Below are 21527 nucleotides of genomic sequence, written 5' to 3' on the forward strand. Positions count from 1 at the left end.
ATAAAGACAAAATAATAAAAATAAAAAATATAGCAGAATCCATGTTTTTCTTGGCTTCATCAAGTTATCAATGTTTTAAGTAAAATCTTTGAGAGAAAGTTGTAGAAATATCCTATAAATGGAAAATAATTTGGAGAAGTCAGAGTTTATTGAATTTCCATACTAAGATGTATTGGGTATTAGTCAAAGCCAAGCCAGAATGAAATCTCTTAACTTGTTTATATGTGTTAGTTTTCATTTGATTATTTTTTGTGAGCAGGCATTAATTATAAAAGGATGTTGCAGTGTGATAATTCTATAGATATTAACAGTGTACATGTGTGTGTGTTTCATAATGGGGTTTCATTATACTACCTTCATACATCTATATGTAAATATAAATATATATATTCATATCATACCTTGAGCATCTTTTCAAACTCAAGACCTGGACACTGTTCCTGAGCATTTTTGCTCAAGGCTAGCATTCTATCACTTTGAGTTACAGTGCCACTTTCAATTTTCTGGTGGAAGATAACAGTCCCATGGACTTTCCTTCCCAGGCTGGCTTCGAACTATGATCCTTAGATCTCAGCCTCCTGAATGCTAGGATTGCAAGCATGAGCTACCTATGTCTGGCTACCTAGGGAATCTTAACCCCTTACTCTTCCCCTTTCCCCCTTTCTTTCCAGTTTACCACTTACAAATATACCCTTTTATGTACATATTCCATTATTACTATTATTATCATTAACATTTTAGATTTGAATTGTGCCCAAGAGATAAAACATGCAACATTTGGCTTTTTGAGCTTTGCTTATCTCACTGAACATGATGGTCTCCATTTGTGTTCCTTTTTTTATAAATGACATAATTTCATTCTTCTGTAGGTCTGAGTAATACTCTGTGGTGCACATATACTGTGTTGGCTTTACCCTTTCATTGATAGTTGGACAACCTAGGGAGATTCTACAGCTTAACAATTGTGAATAGTTCTGTGATTAAACTCGGGTGTACATCTTGTAAGTTGATTTCTGCTCCTTTTAAACATACGCTCACAATGGTGTCGCAGGATCATAAGGTAGACCTGTTTTAGTTTTTGAGAAACATCTGTACTGATTTCCATCGTGGCTACACTCATTTACATTTCCACCAACAATAAATAAGGTTCCTTTTCCCTACTTCTTCAACAGACCTCGTTCCTCCAAACAGAACCTGCCTCCTCATAGTACATTCAGGTTTGAACTCACTTCTGGATAAATCCACCTCTCATGTCTATTCACCTCACAATAGTGCCAACCAGCTGAGGACCAAGTCTTCAGTATATGAGCCTTTGCTAGTGGCAATTCCCGTACAAACTACAACTTCCTGAATCATCCAAATTCATCTCTTAGTCCCTAAGCAATTACACCCAGTTGTTTTTAAAATATACTCTGTGCCTTCAAAAACAGTATGCTGATGAATCTGGAGAAAGTAAAAAACAAACAAAAAAACCTTATAGTAATACCCATAGCTTTAAAGCTGACACATGGAAGAAAGTACTGGTTTATTTTGTCCTGATTCAGAAAGTCATGCTAGGACAAATTATGTGATTTTGAAATGCAACCTTTGGCTGAATATTCTATACAAATAAATATACAAATCAGATTCAACATGAACATTAAAACTAAAAGAGCTGAAGGTCATTCTTTGCCCTGGAAAACTGACAGCAGGCCATCCTCCAAGAATAATATAAAAAATGATGTTAATTTTAAGATTGTTTTCAAGTCCATTATTTTATCAGATTATACCATGCTTCAAATAGCTCAAAGATCATTGAACTTTTAAGATCCTGGAGCTGAGGGTTACTGCCTAGACAACCTCAGTACCATCAGTACCGGGACTGAACAATTGTGCATCCTAGGATGGTTAACAGTCTCTCTGGACTCTCCCTGCCAAATGTGCTAGTCACAACCCCCAGGGAAACAACCAAAAATATCTCCAGACATTGCCAAACATGCTCCAGGGAACAAAACCACACTTAGTTGAAACTCATCGCCTCAGATCTATATCTTCAGTCATTTATCTTCTGAGATAGGAATCAATGTCACTTAAATATTTATATCTGATGCATAAACTTCAGCCTTGTACTTAAAGCATCTAATGTCTGTCGAGAGTGTATAACATGCCAGGGACTGCATTAAGCACTGTAACCATGGAGTAAAAAAGAGAGAGACCTAGTCCTTCCAAAGTCTCATGTGGAGTGGGTGAGTGGAATGTGCCAGCGTTGGGGAGGGGACTATTCTGTGTATAATCTCCCATAGTTCTTGTACCTGTCCGTTTTCACCATTACCTTGGGAACTTCTGAAGGGTGACAGTCATGGTTTTTGCTTTATTTTCTCTTACTCTTTTGCTTCCTGGGGCCTAATGGAAGGCCCAGAACAGAGGAGATGCTTAACAGATGTTTGTTAACCAAATACACGATAAAGGGTACGTGACTGAGTGGCACAGGGAAACGTAGCCTACCCGGCACATGAAGAAGGCTTGACCACAACAAAAATTGATCAAGTTTAACTGGGGAAAGGGAATTTGTATAATTAAGCTTTTATTACATTTTAGGATATAGTCTCTATCCTCATATTTTTTCCAAGAGTTACATGGCATGTTGTTTTTATAGAGATAGTCCTTCATCCAACAAGTCTACTAATGTCTTAATCATATGAACCATGCATAACCCACAAAGCCTTCTTTCTAGCACTTTCCCTCATAATCAACAGGCTAAATTTTGATGATCACAAGTGATCGACGCACAGGTTTTTTCCATTTCTTTTTGTTGTGGTGGTTCATTTGAACCAGATGTTTTGTTGATCCGATGCAAATTTACTGGATTTTATAATAAATTTCAGCTTATGGAAAGTAGCTAAATGATAATGCTGGCATGGACAAATTGACTTCAAGGTTATATGTTCAAGGTCATGAAAATCTTTCTCCATAGATACAGGCCAGGTATATCAGTGCATGCCTACAATCCAGCTACTTGAAAGGTCATCATGAGCCTTTCCAGTTGAAGAATTATTACCCAGAACAAAGCTGAGTCGGGCGACATATCCCTGTCCAGCTAGGCAGAAGGTAGAGGTGGAATAATCCCCCTCTGTGGCTGCCCAGGCACACAACATGAGACCCTATCTGAAAAAATATACTAAAAGCAGAAATTTGTTCAACTTAGCATAGAAGTCATGGACCAAGTGAACTGTTAGATCCGCTTCTGGTTTTATTTATATGAGCTCAATAGGGTAATATACTAGGAAGTTCATGTTAACCTGAAGCTCTGACTAGTAGTCATTTTAGCCTATAACTAATGAAAAATGGTGGAATCATTTATTTAAGCAATTCATTGAGTTTCTATCTTATAGTAGCTTCCTTGATAAAATACTCTTACAATGTCAAAAGGAGGCAAGAGAAATAAGAAAATACCTTCTCGCGAGCGAGTAAGTACAGACCAATGACACTATGTGACTTGTAGGTGACAAGGTGCAAAAAGAAGAACTTTCTCAAGATATTATTGGCTAGTGTTTGAGCTGGAATAAGGACTCAAAGATACTGCTTCTATTTACCACATGTTCTTTGGAGGAAAAAAAATTAGATATCTTCATACTGCATGTTATAATGGAAAGGTACACCAAGGGAGCTGGCTAAGTCATGTCTGCTTTGAGTTTACTGTTGTGGTGGGGAAGTGGCATCAGCTCACCTCTGCTGAATGGGACTTGATTCTCTCTCAGGATCAGCAGGACAGGTGAGTCAGGAGACCACTGCTTACCTGGAACTTAAATTCTCCCTTAAACGTAAAGCTCCTTGCCATAAAAATCCCCATGATAACACTCAATTCAAATCAATGTTGTGCACAGTGGCTCCCACCTGGACGCCCAGCTACTCAGACTGGGAGGGAGGATAATGATGCGAGATCACTCCAGGCAAAAAAGTTCACAAGACTTCCTCTTCATGATAGCTGGGTATAGTGATACACACCTGACAGCCAGCCACGGTGGGAAGTGTAAAATAGGAAGGTTATGCCCAATCCAGGAATGAGCAAAATCCTAGCAGAATAAAATGAACTAAAAAAAAAAAACCCACCTGAAAATGAGTTGTACCAAAACCAGGCTGGAGACGTGGTATAGTGCCGCAGCATCTGCCCGGCAAATAAAAGGGTCCTGAGTAACTTGGGCGCAGGAGGAAGAAGGAAGAAAGAATGAACGGTGGAGGGGAACTGGTCAAGAAGCCCTAGACACGTGGGTGGATGGACAGGTTAAATCGTAACTTCCTCGTGAAAACCTCACAAGGCGGAGGAGGGGGGTGGGGAAGGGGGAGGGAGAATTAATGTGAAAAAACAATAAATAGATAAATAATTCCTAGATTAAAAAAAAAAAAACAAATTCAAATCACAAGCCCAGTCTTCTCATTTTGAAGTCTTCTCCATTAAAATTCAAGGGAAATGTCTGCATTTCTACAAATTCGAATGCCTTTCTGCAAGTTAGTAGAAGCTTTGCCTCTGCTTGCTTTTCCTTCTGTCAGTTTCTAGACCTGAGTGGTCATGTCCGTACCTGAATATTTTTCTAAGAACTTCACAAGTATCTGGGGAATAAGATGCTGTGTATTCTTTTACTGCTCAAATTGTTTTAAGGAACATATGTCAATTGTACCAAAGTAATAAAGTAGCTACTTTTTTTTTTTAAATAAAAAGGAGACTTCTTCAAAACAGAGAATGCTAAAGAAATACTTCTCTACTGTTCTCCATGTGTCACCTCAATGTCAGTCTTCAATTAGTAACTCATACCATTTTGGGGGGGGTCCGGTCATGGGGCCTGAACTCTGGGCCTGGGCACTGTCCCTCAGCTCTTCAGCTCAAGGCTAGCGCTCTACCACTTGAGCCACAGCACCACTTCCGGCTTTTTTCTTTTTGCTTATGTGGTGTTGAGGAATCGAACCCAGGGTCTCAGGCATGCAAGGCAAGCGCTCTACCACTGAGCCACCTTCCCAGCCCATACCATTTAGGTTTGACTCGTACGTAATATTCACCAATCATTCTAAGTCAATATCATGGTAATACTATGAAAATTATTAATAATAATTATTATTATTATTTTCAGCTTTGTGCATGTACAGTAACTGAGGATTGAATCCAGGGCATTGTGCTGGCCAGGCAAGTGCTCTACCATTTGAGTCATGCCCATAGTCCTTTTGCTTTATATTTGTGCTGCAGATTAGGTCTAGCACTCACTTTACTTAGGCTTCCCTCAAACCTCAATCCTCATACGTCTGCCCTCCTATGTCTTTGGTCCCTACACGTGTGTGTAGTCTTATTAGTTCTTATTCTTGGATCTGGTAGAAATAAGACTAGTGTACGTTTTACACATACAAGACAACATCTGTGCTATACATAGTCATAACCACAGGGCTTAGCATAGTGTCTGTTATAAAATAGATGCCCAGTAAATACTTGAATGAGCAAATAATTGGGAAACACACACACACACACACACACACACACACACACACACACACACACACTAGCAGTAAATTCTCATAAAACAACAAAATGTGGGTTGGACCATTTCTCTACTGCCAGTAATTGCAGAAGTTAGATACGGATATATTTACTGCTCTACAGATAAAGTAATCTGGAGATGGGCACAAAGGTCCTTTTTTGATGGATAGGCCAGCCTGCGTTCTTACTTCAGAACTGAGATCTTTGTGATTTGCTACCCATCAAAGCCTCCCACTCAGAAGAACACAGTTTTAAAAGGAATGCATTTATCCCATCTCAAATTTTTGGTGTATTTTTTTTCCCCCTTAAAGCATACGAGCATGTCAGAGTTTCCATGGTGAACACAGGGCACCATGGAAACTGATAGATTTAGCTACACTAAGAGAATAAATAAAATAGGCAGGCATTCATTTCACCAAGCAATGACAACTCCTCTCCTAGATAGAAGAGAGCAAATGGCTTCTCATTTAACCCATTTGTACTTCACTTTCCATGCCTCCATGAAAATATGAATTATTCTCCCTGACCCAGGCAGATTGGTCTACTCTTCTCAAGGTTCACAGTTTCCCCAGCTTTCTTTCATTTCAAGCTAGATCGGTGTCCCAGCCTCTATGAGAAACCATGAACAAGGTGAAAGTTAGAAACCTCTGCAGCCCACCATGCAGTGAGTCCTGGAAGAGCGGAATGTCTACGGGAATGAGACAGCCTGACCATGGGAGACGTCAAGACCCTGTTCATACGAAGAGGCTAGGCAAGCCAACCTCCCTGAACCTGTCTTCTTAGCTGTGAAATGATTAAAATACATTCTCTTCCGATTCGTAGCCCTTGTTGATAAGCTGTTGTGGAAGACAAAGCCTTTTGTTGTGGTGGTTTTGGAGCCGGAATTCATGGCCTCACACTCTTATTTATCTTTTCTACTTGCAGCTGGTGCTCTACTACTTGCACTATGCATCCAGTTCTGGCTTTGTTTTTTGCTAGTTAATTGGAGATTAGAGTCTCTCAGGTTAGTCCCCTTGGGCTGGCACTGAACTTGATCCTCTGGTCTCAGTCTCTTGAGTAGCTAGGACCATAGGCGTGAGCCATGGACAACAAATGGTTTGAACAGTCCACTTGTCGTCTTTTGCAGGAGGGATTGACTTGCTGCAGGTATCAGTGAGATGACCCGCATAGGAATCTGATGGTAGTACAGTGTAGCCCTTCCCTCATTCCAGGTTTAAACCTTACACTGGTCTTGTCTCATTTGGGGACTTGAGTCTATCAGAACTGGGAAGCATTGTGATCCTGAGAAATGAAGCATCCGGCCTTTCTGACTGCTTGAAAATTTTCATGATGAAGTGTTGGAAGGAAGTCTAAATAAATGCACCAAAAGCTTTCACATTCTAGTCCCAATGAATTGCTCACTAATGACATAGATCTATTATGTAGCCTTTAATTTTTATTACTACAATTTGGCAAAAGAACTGTTGCTTGAAATTCAACACTCCTATAAGAAATCTACTGAGCGCTTCCTGTTGACAAGGCATTATGTGAAGAAAGAAGAGAAGTAAGAGAGTGGAAGGAAGGAAAAGAATATGGTCTGGGAGCACACAGTCCTGCCAGTGAGGGGTGGGTGGGTGATGAAGAGCACAGGAACAATGTCAGCCCCCTAGAATCACAAAAGAGGAAGATTCAATGCCCGGAGAGAGAGAGAGAGACAGAGACAGAGACAGAGAGACAGACATAGACAGAGAGACAGAGACAGAGAGACAGAGATAGAGAGAGAGAACAGAGGAGAAGAGAGGTGGAGTAGGCAACCTAGCAGAACCTTTACCAGGTGGAAAGTGGGTGGGGAAACAGGGCAGGAGTTGTATCCAGTGGTGGGAATAGAAGCCATAAGCAAGAAGAGCATGTGTAAAGCCTGGAAACAGAAGGATCAGCTCTGTGTGTGTGTGTGTGTGTGTGTGTGTGTGTGTGTGTGTGTGTGTGAGGAGGTAGACACTGAAGGTGCCTGAGCTGTGTTCTGGGGTTGAATAGGAAAGTTCTGCACCCCCTTCCTCCTCCAAACTTCAGATTTTCCCCAGAGACACAGGATAGGAGTCAACCTTGCAGGAGCACCGTCAGTTTAAAGGTATCATCAAGTCAGAGAGTGGAGATCCAGTGAGAATAACAGGGAAATCAATATTTCGGGGCTGGTTTCTAGTTTCTAGATCCTGAGCCCAGGTACCTACCTCTTGACTGGCAGTGGATGGGAACTATGCATTGCTCCGAAGAGCTAACATTTAGCTGCTTGCTAGGGGAGGCCATTGTGGTCATTTTTAATTTAATATTTAGTATTTTAAGCTATGTTATGCTTACTCACCCACTTGATAATGGTAGTGAACATCGCAATAAAACTATCTCCATCACCTCAAAAGAAAAATTTATATTGCTGTATTGATTCCTTTTCAATTCTATATGCTTATGGCTTTTTTCATGATTGTAATCATAATACAAATGCAATTTCAAAAGCTTGATGTTTTATATATTTTTTCCTAATGGTAGTACATATTTACCCCATTGCTTTAAATAACTGCATAAAGTGCTATTCCTTCTCTCTCTCTTTTCCTGCAGTGCTAAGGTGCATGGTGGGAAAGCACTCTACCCCTGAGCTGCCTCCACAGCAACCCCTTCTCTGGGAGGAGAGCTGTCTCATGATGGTGTCTAAAATGGCCTTAAACTCCTGAACTTGAAGGAGTCTCAACCTCACAAGTAGCTAGGACTATAAGCATGTTCTACTATGCCCAGAAATGGTATATACCATATTCGAAATCACAGAACAAATGTGATCAATTTTTGGACATTCATGTTTACCACCCTTAAAAATGATTAACTCTGTGTATCTGTTTTAGGAACTAACCGATCTATTTAAAATACCAAATTGAACTCTTTCTTCCCAAGGCAAGTGTATACAGGCTTAGACCCAGAGAATGTCTTCTGTGTGCTGGTTGTTGGGCCAGCAATGACCTGAAGACAAAGAGCCTTCAAGTGGTAGAGCGCTAGCCTTGAACTGAAGAGCTGAGGGACAGCGCTCAGGCCCAGAGTTCAGGCCCCACGACTGGACCCAAAAATTAAAAATTAAAAAAAAAAAAGACGAAGAGCCTGTATATCAAGAAGTACTGAGGTCTCCAAGAGCAAATGCAATGGTCTCAGCCTCAAGAACACCTAATTTTCTTTTTGTTGAGGGGAAAAAACACAGTGAAACTATTCAAACATATACTATGAAACTAAGAAAATTGAGGTAAGGGTTTGGGCTGGAAGGGATGGGAGAGAAAGATGACAGGGATGATATTGATCAAGGTATGTGATACTTACAAAGTCATTTGTTGACTCGCAATTCCTCTGTACAACTACTTAAAGAAGAGCTATCTATCTATCTATGCATCTATCTATCTATGCATCTATCTATCATTCTATCTATGTATCTATCTATGTATCTATCTATGTATCTATCTATCTAAAATTTTAAACTCCTGGTAGGTTGACCACACAATAACCATGTTCCTGGGACCAAAGGGTTTTCTAGATCTTGAGATTTGAGATGTTAGAACACTAAGTCTCCTGCAATTTAAGTTTGTTAGCCCTTGGCCTTGGTATGGAGGAGATAAAGGAACTGAGAAAGGATGGCTAATTCCTTTAATGTAATGCCACAATTCAGATAAAATCCTGCTCAGACCTTGTAATGACTCCTCACCCTTCACAGAAGAGTCACAGTAAACATTCATAGTGGGTTACTGCCAGCTCACAGAAAATTCATTCATTCTTTTACTCAATAAAAATGTATGGGAAGAAACCAGACACTGTTCCAGGCATAAGAAAATCTCCTGCTCTTGTGGTACTGCTAATGTGGACATGCGCATGTGGCAGAAACAGGAATTCCTGGGAAGAAATGAAGAACAATGGATGTGATCAAGGTGGTGGCAGAGAGAAGATGGATTCATGGAATAGGAACTTGGTGGGTAGAAGGGGTTGCTTCTATCTGGCTGGTCAGGATAGGCGACTCCAAACAACTACCACCAGAGGCAAAGCAGTGTTGAGAAGAGTGGCCACATCAAGATTCATGGGAAGCTTCAGATGCTGAACAAATGCTATGTTCAAAGACCCTGCGCCTGGTTCCTTGGTCTTTCTGGTGCTAAGGAGGCCACTGTAGAGGGGCTGTGACTTGCAGGCTTTGGGATGCTGCTCTCCGGGGTAAGTTTGCCCTAATCAGAACCCTTTGGTTGGTTTTGATTCCTAATTCTGCTGCTTGGGTGCACTGCCTTTTCTACTGCATTGTTTGAGAACTTCATTTTCTCCCTTGCTAGAATTGGAGGTGAAATCAGTCATTTACTTTGGACATGGAGAAACAGTTGCTCTGGGAACTGTCTATGGATGGGTAGAAGGACCAAAACGCTGATATCCAGACTTATCACTGGATGTAGGGTCAATAAGGTCAAGTAAGCCAGGCCCAAAGTAACATAGGTCCCATGGTTTCCCTTATCTGCAATAACTAGTATATGTCTAGGACAAGCAGAAAAGGTCAAAAGCTATGTACATAGCATCCTATAAGATGATGCTAAACAAAATGAACCCCAAGATAGGGGCACAAGAGGTTTTTTATCTTTCTTGCTGTTGTTTTTAATGTTCTGATAATGTTCTATGTGATTTTGTTTTGGTTTCCTTTGTATGTTCTTCCCCTATGTTATAACCCCTGTTTTCACTGTATTTGATTACAGTACCCTGCATCTTGTATATACATTTTTCTGATTTGGGGAGGGGAAGGGAAATAAAAAAGTCTGAAATAAGGGTACAGGTTGACCCATTGTAACAACAAGATGTACAAGACACTATGTTGAAAACGAACTTTACAACTTGGGGGAGGGGGAGAGAGGAAGGGGTTGGGGAGGTGGGGAGGAAAGGGATGGTAGGGGTAAAACAAAGGAGGGGTAACAATGCTGGATAGGAAATGGACTCATTACCTTACTCAGATAACTGTAACCCCTCTGTACAGTATCTTTACAATAATATATATATATATATTAAAAAAAAAAAAGCAGGGCGCTGGTGGCTCATGCCTGTAATCCAAGCTACTCAGGACGCTGAGCTTTGAGGATCACAATTCGAAGCCAGCCCAGGCAGCAATGTCCATGAGACATTTATCTCGAATTAACCAGCAAAAAGTGGAAAGAAGAGCTGTAGCTCAAGTGGTAGAGCTCAAGTCTTAAGTTAACTGCTAAGGGAGAGTGGCCAGGCACTGAGTTCAAGCTCCAGTATCTGCATACCCCCCCGTCCCCAAATAAGTCAGGTAAGACATGCTACCCGAAACTGGGGGAAGGCGGTGTGTGTGTGTGTGTGTGTGTGTATTCATTTATTCAATATATCCATATACTCTGCAGCTCAGAGAAACTGGAAGGCCTCACCCCTCACCTCTCCCTCAGCGGGTGCGAGTTCAAAACCTGGCCCTCCCAATATGAAGAATCTCAGCGGGGGTGTGGGGGGGGGGCAGAGAAGCCAGGCCAACGCGCGTGTGTGCAAACTAAAACCAGGTGCAGGACGTTGGTCCTGAGAGCTCAGAGGGTTAACACATCCCCACACTCCCGCCAGGGGCGTGGGGTGGGGAGAGAAGCCACACCCCACGGGGGAGCCAACTCGCGGGAGGAACATCCTATTGGCATCCAGGAGGCAAAGAGCCAGCCCCTGGGCGCGGCCCGCAGGGGGCAGGCGCGCGCCAGGTGGGGACACGCGGGGAGTGGACCGACGAGCCCCGCGCCCGCCCGCCCTGCGCGCAGCCGGTCGGTCCCCGCGCCGCTGCCCCGCGCGCCCCGCTCGGTCCCCGGACCCCGCGCGCCCCGCTCCGTCCCGGACCCCGCGCGCCTCGCCCCGCCGCTGACATGGGTGCCGCCCGCGTGGCGCCCCTGGCGCACATCTTCCGCGGGACTTTCGTCCACTCTACCCCGACCTGCCCCATGGAGGTGCTCCGGGATCACCTGCTGGGCGTGAGCGACGGCGGCAAAGTGAGGAGGCTGCGGGTTCGGGGCGGGGGGCGGGGGGTGTAAGGGAGTGGGGTGGGGGCTGGCACTCGCTCCTGGTCAGGACCCCAGGAGAAGGACAGCGCCAAGCGCTGCTACCCCGTCCCGGGGGTTCGCTCCCCAGCGCACGCGTTATTGGGATCTGGAGTTGAACTTGGGGAACGCGTGGCTGATGGGCTGATGGGCTCAGGGAGTCATGAGTAACCTCAAAGCCAGGAAACCGGGGTGGGGGAGGACGGGACAGGGGAGACCCTGAAGTACCCACACCCCATAGGCTTCAACAGCTAGGGGCTGCGGTGGAAGGGGGGAAGGCCAGGGAACCCCGCTCCCCATGCTCCCCATCTCCAATACGCCAGCATGCGGCTCTCTGTGCCTGGCACAGGGTAGATGCCCCATGAAATAGGCTGGATTTGTTGTGAAAGAACGGACAGAGGAGAGAGGTCGTGTGTCAGGGTTATTTACCGAATTGAGTACACAGAGTAAGCCCAGGACTGACTTCTTCCGCAGATCATTCCACAGACAAAACGCACTAATGACACAGGATGTAACTCCTTCTAACACCAGAAAGGATGGTCCTAGAGAAATTCTCTCCCTCCCTCTCTCTCTCTCTCTCTCTCTCTCTCTCTCTCTCTCTCTCTCTCTCTTTCTCCCTCTCTGTCTGCCTGTCTTCCTGTCTCTCCTCTGTTTCTCTCTCTCTCTCTCTCTCTCTCTCTCTCTCTCTCTCTCTCTCTCTCTCTCTCTCTCACACACACACACACACACACACACACACCCACACACACACGGCGACTTGCAACAAAACAAGCACTTCCATTTTAAGGTCCAAAATGTCTTCTATGAGTTTATCTTCTTCCATATTTTGGTTTTTCTTCCTCCATCAGAATTTCTTCTACAAATAGCACAGGTAACCTGATGGCTAATCCTCACTGCCCCATCCACAGAGTTGGTGACTGTATTAGCAATTGTTGCTTGGCCACTTGGATAAGGGAAGCCACTCTGTTTTTACAAGAAAAAAATAAATCTGGGAATAGGGTAATTTTTTGAACTGTTTTCCAACCATCGGTTTGGTCGAAGTATGTAAGTGTGTGATTTGTCAGGTTCAAGACACTGTTCCTGATCAAAGAGGCCTCCGAATCAGTGATAGCTTTGAGTCGTGGCTCAGACGGTCGGAGGGAGGGGTATGGGTGCAGTAAACAAGCCCTGTTTTCTTATGATGCTTAAAAAAAATTCTCTGCATATTTGGAGATCCTGCTGTTGTGTTTCCAAGGTGATAAAACTCTTAAGCTCATATGAATGCAGGTGGAAACCCTTAGACAGTGAACCATTGTATGGAGATATGAGTCAAGTTTCAGGGACTTACGTCCCTGAATCCTCTATCAGAGATTGAAGTGTTAGTCTTATCAAGAGCTGTTCAGGGCTTAACCCATCTTCCTTCTTCCTTCTTCCCTTCCCTTCCCTTCTCTTGTCTGTCTGCCTCCCTCCTTCTCTCCTTCCTTCCTCCCTCCCCCCTCCCTTCCTTCTCTCTTTCCTCTCTTCCTTCCTTCCTTCCTTCCTTCCTTCCTTCCTTCCTTCCTTCCTTCCTTCCTCTCTTTCTTCCTTCCTCCCTTCCTTCTTCTCTTCCTTCCTTCCTTCCTTCCTTCTTTCCTTCCTTCTTTCATTTCCTCCCACACTCCCTCTCTCCCTCCCCTTCCTCTCTTCCTTTCTTCCTCTCTTTCTTTTCTCTCTCATTGATTGTCCCCATTCAATTCTGATCGGTAGGATAGTGGTCAAGACCGTGAGTTTGAGGATTGGCATTAACTGTGGAGAAGAGGGAGAAAAGAAGTTATCTAAAATTTTACCTCTACTGATAGTAGGGCAGATGAAGAAGATAAGTGTCCTGAACATACAATTAATGGTTGAGTCAGGAACTCTGTTCCTAACTAGGGAGCTGACTGAGACTATAAATTTAGAGAATGTGCTCTTCCTTCCCATGATAAAACTAACTAGGAATTGACTGCAAAGGTGAGCTAATGGAATGGCTTAGATCTACAGCTCCAATTCCCTGGTCAGTGGATTGATAGCTAGTGTTTAAACGAGAGTGTGTGATAGACATTTCAAGGTTTGATATCCTTCATGTTGAAACAGAAAACTCCTTGCCTTTATAATTGCTTGGATACGTTGCTTTATCTAGTATTGTCTATTATTTAAAGCTTTTGAAGGCTCAGAGAAGAAAATAATATCCCTTTGAAATAAATAAATGAATATGTGGGATCATCATGATCTTTAAATTTTGAATGAGTTCATTCCTGGGGTGAGTATTGGGAACAGGAGAGGGTAGATATTAAAATGCTGATTCCTGAGTTCCTTTCTCTGAGATTCTGAATCCACAAGCCTAGTGTGGCTCCAGAACATGAATTGTAACAAATATCCCAGGTGTTCCAGCCAGAGAGTGGGTGGATTACATTTGGAGTCACTCTGATCTGTGAGTTGTGTGATGAGACCAGCTGGGTAACATGCACCCAGACCACTTTTTGTTTTTGAACCTAGGTCTGGGGCATCATCTCAGAGAAAGGGGGTATGGGTTTCTCTGTACTCCTTCCTTCTAGACTGCAGCCCTCACTTCAAAGCACAGAAAAGAGTGATGAGTAACTATGCTTGATTCATCAAATAAAGCTCATTCTAAATTAGATGAGCTTGAAAAAATTCTTCTCCAATCCTGAGATTGGGCCTCTTCAATTCAGAGGAGTTTTCCCAGTTAAGCAGCATGCAGCTTTTTAAAAATAAGTCTCCAACATGGACAATTCATTTGCAAATATTTAATTAATCTTGCGACGCAGCATACGGAAATATTACTAATGTACCTGCTTCTTCCTACATGTACCAGGGTCAGAATGACTTTGAAGGCAGATCAAGATGTCTGGGGACAGTCTTACCCAGAGACAAGAAGGAGGAAGAGGGATGTTTTTAGAACTCGTGCCCCAGGGTGGGGGCAGAAGCAAGTCCTATGGAGAATCAAAGACCTGGGTTGAAGTAGGAGTTTCCACCAGTTACTTACAGTTATTTACTTGGATTCAGAGAACAAGACACCTAACTTCCCTGAACTTGTTGAGTAATGAGATTGAATCAGAGACTGAAGGCGCTAATATAAGAAACTGCCTGACAGTGGATGTTTAGTGTGCACCATGTTTTTTTCTGTCCCTTTTCTTCTATTGCTTTGACCAAATCCTTAAACCTTTGGCTTTCTATAGTGTTTTGTGTGCTTCCCTGTGGTGGTACTTCTGTAGGCCAAGTGCAGAAAAGGTAGCCACGGCTTACAAGGAACTGGGGTATGTGTGTGTGTGGGGGAACCAGATGCTAGACCTCAGCTGGGTATGCTGTCCATCAACTCATCCCCTCAAAGATGCACCTGGGAAGAGAGAGCTCAAGAGCATTTCTCCAAAGCAGTTTATGAAGACAGTGCATCTTGATCAGTGTCACCCTTTTCCACCTTCTCGCCTGCCCCTCCCAGGCCCTCTCCGAACCCACCTCTTCCCTTACTTATCTTAATTTTAGGTTACATATTGAATATTTTTGCCATGTAACAAGGCAGTTTATGTGTACAATGCATCTTGATCGGTGCCATTGTTATTCCCCTTACAGATGATGGAGCGGAGACTTGCGAGATCATGCATCTAGAGATGGTGGTGGTATAGCTGGCTTTCAAAATATGGGCCAAAGGCCATGGTCTCTTTACTGTAGTAGCTGCTTCCCTGAGTCCTTATCTTAAACGCTTACATGTTAGCCACATTGCTAAGGTTGTTTGCTGTAATAAAAGTGGGTTACTTCCTGAGTCTCGTACCAGATTCATCGCTGGAGGTCAATCAACGAATAAAGCATAAAACCTCCCCCTTAGGAAGGTCGATAATCTAGTAACACATTCATGGACTCTCCTATCACCTGTCAGGACATGAGCTAGTCTGGGGGTGAGGAAAGGTTTCCCTCAATTGAAGTGACATCTAAATAGTGATCAGAAGGGTGAATTGCAGTCACATCTGTAAGGTAGCTGTGATTTGAGGTGGAGAAGGTTCTTCTAGGCAGAGGAAGTAGCCTGAGCTGCATTGACTTGCAGAACAAGGCTAACTAGCCCTGACAAGGGGAAGGGGCCCAACGTTCATCACCTCCAAGCCTGACGAGAGGCCATAGCTTGATTTCACCTGAGACTACTGCTGATCTTGCTTTGCAGATTGTCTGCTTAGCCTGAGCTCATAAAGCCTACTGGTTCTGAATTTCCTTTCTGCTTGGGAGGAGGAAGATCCCTGTTGCCAGGTTCAGAACTCTGGATAGCCTACTCATCTTGGAGAGGAAAACTGGGCTAAGCCATCCTTCTGAGGCTGCTGAAATAGGAACAGAGCTCCCATCAAAAGCAGGTTTCATGCCCAGATGCCACAGAATCATCATGCGGATTTCTGTTTGGTAGAAAGAAATTTCTTTGTACATGATGTCACGATGTTACTCACTCTAAATAGCCATGCTGGTTTTTATTTTTTAAAGTTAACGCATGCTGGATTTGATCAGTCTGTAACATGCGTGGCATATGGACACATTACAGTGCCAGTTGATCATTGGTGTCCTAGGCCCTTGACCAGATAGGCCTTCCCCCAGCTAAGGGCGGCAGGTGATGACATTTTGACATGCCAGAAGTCTCCTCAGAAGCTTCTGGGATGTGGAAAGAGAGGCCCTTCTTTATTTTTAAGGTGTTCACACATGAGGATGGATACATGGAGCTGCTACCACCATCAGATGTGAGGAGGATTTCCGACATAGCACCTCAGTCTCTGACATATTTGTGCCATGTCGCTATCTGTACAACTGCCTAGCTTTGGGTTCTCCGTGAGATACTTATTGTCTAAACCTCTGTTAGTTGGGCACTTTTTTTCCTTCTCACCTGCTTCCTTTTTTTCCTCCCTCCCTCTTTTCCTTCTTTTAATTTTTTTAAGCTTTAATTGAGACAGCTCTGTGGCCTAAACTGGCCTCAAACTCTCTTTTCTCCTTTCTCTATGTCCTGCCCAGAGTACTGGAATTCCATGCATCAGCCATCAACAGTAAAATGCTTTATGAAGACTCACATTGCTATCAGGCATCAAAGGCATTGCCCATCACCACTCAAGTTCCAGGAGTTGGGCAGTGAGTGTAGAAAGGAATAGATTTATTCAAAGGTAGCCCTGAAGAGGCTAGAGGGACAAGGGCCTCAGAGCTCCATCTTCTTTCACAGGGAGGGAAGTGGGTTGCTGTGAGGCTGGGCTTTGGGTGTTTTTCAGTTAAGGCATGTCTTCTACAACACATCTTGAATGGCTTCCACCTCCTCAGGGTAACTGCTTTACATTACTCTTCTGCAAATTCTCTGTGTTAAGTGATAACTATGAACATCCCAGACAAAGATGGGCGAATTTATAGAAATGCTCAGAAAAGATCACTTAGTAATTAACATCTCAACTCTTCAGGTAAGGCCTCCTCTCCTTAGCACGTAGATTGCCACCCAAAAAGGGAAGAGCTATTAAAGAATTAAGGAGGAAAGTTAGAAGGACTCCTGTTAAACCCATTACTGTTTACAATATTTTTGAAAGGATTGACTGGAGCCTTCTCTTTCTCTTCTTTTTTTTTTCTTGGCAGTACAGGATATGAATCTTAGGGCCTTGGCACCTGAACCATGCTCCTAGCCCTTTTACATTTGTTATTATTTTTTTAAATAGGGTCACATTTATACCAGGTGAGAATGGACCGTGATCCTCCTGTTTATGCTTTTCTCCGTCGCTTGCATGACACAGATAGGCTGAGCATATCCAGCTTTTATTGGTTGAGATGAGATCTCAAGAGCTTCTTTGCTTGGGCTGCCTGTGAATCACAAACTGTTCATCTCTAGCTCCTTCACTGCTAGGATTACAGGAGTCACTGTGCCCAGCTTCATATTTTCTTGTTGGTCAAAATGGTCAGCATTTTTTCAGGTACTCTCATCAGTAGTGAAGCTCAGTCATGTTTCCATTGGACTGTCCATGCTGCCATTATCCCTGCCCAGCCCTGTGTTGTCTCTTGGCTAAAAATATTACAGGAACATCCCATTTTCTCTTCTTTTTCCCAGTATTCCCAGTATTCCAATATTGTTGAATGCTAATTTTTTGTTTTTGCCAGTCCTGGGACTCAAGGCCTGGGCTCTGTCCCTGAGCTTCTTGTCACTCAAGGCTAACACTCTACCACTTGAGCCACAACACCACTTCTTGCTTCTTCTGAGTAGTTTTTATTGGAGATAAGAGTCTCACAGACTTTTCCTGCCTGGGCTGGCTTCACACTGCAATCCTCTGATCTCAGCCTCCTGAGTAGCGAGGATCGCAGGTCTGAGCCACTGGTGCCTGGATTGAATACTATTTTTCTTGGAGCTAATTATTTTTTCTTTTTTATTGTAAAGGTGATGTACAGAGGGGTTATAGTTACATAAGTAAGGAAATAAGTACAATTCTTGTTGAACATTTTTACCCCAACACTCATTTTCTCATGCTATCCCTCCCCACAGACTTTCTCCCAAGCTGTACGGTTTACTTCTAATATGGTGTCTTGTGAGTATCACTGTTGCAGTTGCATTGTATCTTTGTTTTCCTTTGTCTCACTGTTTCTGTGATTCCCCTTTCAATCCCCCAATCAGATAAACTTATATATACTACAGAGGGTACTGAAATGAAGAACAGTGACAACAGAGGGTAAACCAAAGGGAGGAATTAAAAATGAAAGGAAAAAGAAATGACTGCATACAGTACACTAAGAACAAAACAGCAACCTCATTTCCATATCTTGTAGTTCATTTCAGTTAGCATTATTTTATAAGGTCATATGTACATTGCTATTGAGCTATTGTGATCCTTTGCTAGAACTATCCCAGACATATACTAATTATTACAAATGAGGGGAACCAGCAGCCTATGTTTCTTTGGGCTTGGCTTACTTCACTAGATTTTTTTCCAAGTCTTTCCATTTCCTTATGACTGGGGCGATATCATTCTTTCTGATGGAGGCATAGAATTCCATTGTGTATATATACCATATTTTATTGATCCATTCATCTACTGAGGGGCATCTGGGTTTATTTCACAGCTTAGCTATGGTAAATAACACTGCAATGAACATGGTTGTGCTGATAGATTTGGTGTGGCCTTGTTTGTGGTCATTTGGGTAAATGCCCAGGAGTGGAACTGCTGGGTAATAGGGGAGCTCTATGTTTAGCCTTTTGAGGAACCCCTACACAGCTTTTCAGAGGGGCTGAACAAGTTGACATTCCCACCAACAGCCTAGTAATATTCCCTTTCGGTCACATCCCCACCAGCATCTGTTATTATTATTTTTTTTTTTGATAATGGCCGTTCTAACCGGAGTGAGTTGGAATTTAAAAGTTGTTTTGATTTGCATTTCTTTTATAGCCAGAGATATGGAACATTTCTTCATGTGTCTATTGGCCATTCTTATTTCCTTTTCAGAGAAGTCTCTCTTTAAGTCTTTAGCCCGCTTATTATTAATGAGATGGTTGTTTCTTTGAGGATTTGTTTTTAGGAGGTTTAATTTTTTGAGCTATAATTTATTTTAGATATGAGGCCTTTGTCTATTGTATGGCTAGTGAAGATCTTCTCCCAATCTGTGGGCTTTCTATTGATCTTGTGAGCTATGTCCTTTGTCATGCAGAAGCTCTGAAATTCCATGCAATCCCATTTATCCAATCTTTCTTTGATTTGTTGTGATTCTGTGTCTTTATTGAGAACATTTTGACCTGTGCCAAGGAGCCCTAGTGTTTCTCTTATTCCTTCCTATAGTATTTTCAGGATATCTGATTTTACATTGAGTCTTTAATCCATTTGGAGTTGATTCTGGTGCAGAGTGATATATAAGGATCTAACTTCGACTTTCTAAACATGTATAGCCAATTCTGCCAGCACCATTTGTTGAAGAAGCTGTCTTTCTTCCATCCTGTTCTTTTGGCTCCCTTGTCAGAGATTAGGAGGCGGATCTGCAGGTTCATTTCTTGATCTTTAGTTCTATTCCATTGGTCCTCAGGCCTGTTCATGTGACAGTGCCTAACAGTTTTTATAACCACGGCTTTATAACAGAGTTTGAAGTTTGGTGTTGATATTCCTCCAGCACTGTTCTTCCTGCTATGGACTGTTTTTGCTAATCAGAGTCTTCTGTTATTCCATATGAATTTTTGGATTGCTTCTTCTATTACCTTAAAGAATTTTGGGGGAGGCTATTGATGGGTATTGCATTGAGTTTGTAGTTTTGGGCAGTATTGCCATTTTCACAATGTTAATCCTCCCAATCCAGGAGCATGGGAGGTTTTCCTACTTCCTTAAATCTGCTTTAAATTCCTTTCTCAGGTTTTTAAAGTTCTCGTTATAGAGGTCCTTCACATCTTTGGTTAAGTTAATTCCTAGGTTTTTTTTTTTTTTTTGGCTATTACAAAAGGAATTGCTTTCCTGATTTGAGCTTCACTCTTCTCATTGTTGGCATACAGAAAATCTATTGATTTTTATGAGTTAATTTTATATCCTGCTACTTTGCCAAAGTTTCAGATCAGCTCAAGTAACTTGGGAGAAGAATTTATAGAGTTCTTTAAATACAGACTCCTGTCATCTGCAAAGAGGGGAGAGTTATTCTTCTTTCTCTATTTGGATCCCCTTTATTTTTGTTTGTCTCTTGCTTTATTGCTCTGGCTTGGAATTCTAATACTATATTGAAGAAGAGTGGAGACAGTGTGCTTCCTTGTATAGTTCCTGATTTTAGAGGAAATGGCTTTTAACTTTTTGCCATTAAGTATAATGCTAGCTGTAGATTTGTCATACACAGCTTCTATTATATTGAGGAATGTTGCATGGATTCCTAGTTTCTCCAGAGCTTTCATCATAAAAAGGTGTTGGATCTTGTCAAATGCTTTTTCTGCATCTATTGAGATGATCATGTGGTTCTTGTCCTTGCTCCTATTGATGTGCTGAATTACATTAATTCATTTGCATATAATGAACTAGCTTTGCATCCCTGGAATGAACCCTGTTTGGTCATCATGTATGATTTTTTTGGATTAATTGTTGAAGTCAGTTGGCCAGAATTTTATTGAGAAGTTCATTAAAAGACGGGCCTATAGTTCTCTTTCACTGATGAGTCCTTATCTGGTTTGGGGATGAGGGATATGTTGGCTTCATAGAATGAGTTTGGTAGTGATCTTTCATTTTCAATTTTGTTGAAGAGTTTGAGGAGTATTGGAATGAGTTTTCCTTTGAAAGCCTTGTAAAATTCAGCTGTGAATCTGTCTGGTCCTGGATTTATCATGTATTTTTTTTGCTGTTTTATTTTATTTTATTGCTGTTTCTTTTTCAACATTTGACATGGGTCTATTTATTTGATTTAGATTTCTTGGTTTAGTTTGGATTTATCAATATTTGCTAGAAATTCTTCAATGTCTTCCAGATTCTTGAATTTATTAGCATAAAGGTTTACACAGTATAATTTTACATATAGTTATAATTTTATTATATATTTTATATATTATCTAATTATGTATGATTTTACATTTCATATATAATTATAAAATTATAAATTTTATATATAATCATGCATTTATATAATTTCCTGATCTTACTTATTTCTGTCGTGATGTTCCCATTCTCATCTCTGGTTTTACTTATTTGGATGTGCTCTCTTCTTTTATTGTTCAGATTTGTTAAAGGTCTGTCAAGTTAGTATACATTTTTGAGTCTCCTTCCTGATCTCTTTGGTGACCCACTGGTGAGTCACCAATGTGTTGTAAGTTGCAAATTTTTCAATGGTGGCTTTTGGTGTTGAGCTCTAATTTTATTCCATCGTGGTCTGAGAGAATGCAGGGAATAATTTCAAAATTTCTGAATTTGCACAGATTTGCTCTGTGACCTAAAATATGATCTATTTTGGAGGATGTTCCATGTGCTGCCACAAAGAATGTATATTCTGATGCTGCTGAGTGAAATAGTCTGTAGATG

At 42.1% G+C, this 21527-nt stretch overlaps 1 protein-coding gene across 1 annotated transcript in view; it reads left to right on the forward strand.

Annotated features, from left to right (window-relative positions):
- The first annotated feature begins 11342 nt into the window (after nucleotides 1–11342).
- Gda (guanine deaminase) overlaps nucleotides 11343–21527 on the forward strand; it is a 75266-nt gene continuing 65081 nt past the window's right edge. Inside the window, exon 1 of the mRNA XM_042699391.1 lies at nucleotides 11343–11508. Coding sequence (XP_042555325.1) covers nucleotides 11386–11508 — 123 coding nt within the window. The 5' untranslated portion in view covers nucleotides 11343–11385. The remainder of the gene's footprint in view (nucleotides 11509–21527) is intronic.

Source organism: Dipodomys spectabilis, unplaced genomic scaffold (assembly GCF_019054845.1).
Source record: "Dipodomys spectabilis isolate Male_0828 unplaced genomic scaffold, ASM1905484v1 ptg000241l, whole genome shotgun sequence".
NCBI lineage: Eukaryota > Metazoa > Chordata > Mammalia > Rodentia > Heteromyidae > Dipodomys > Dipodomys spectabilis.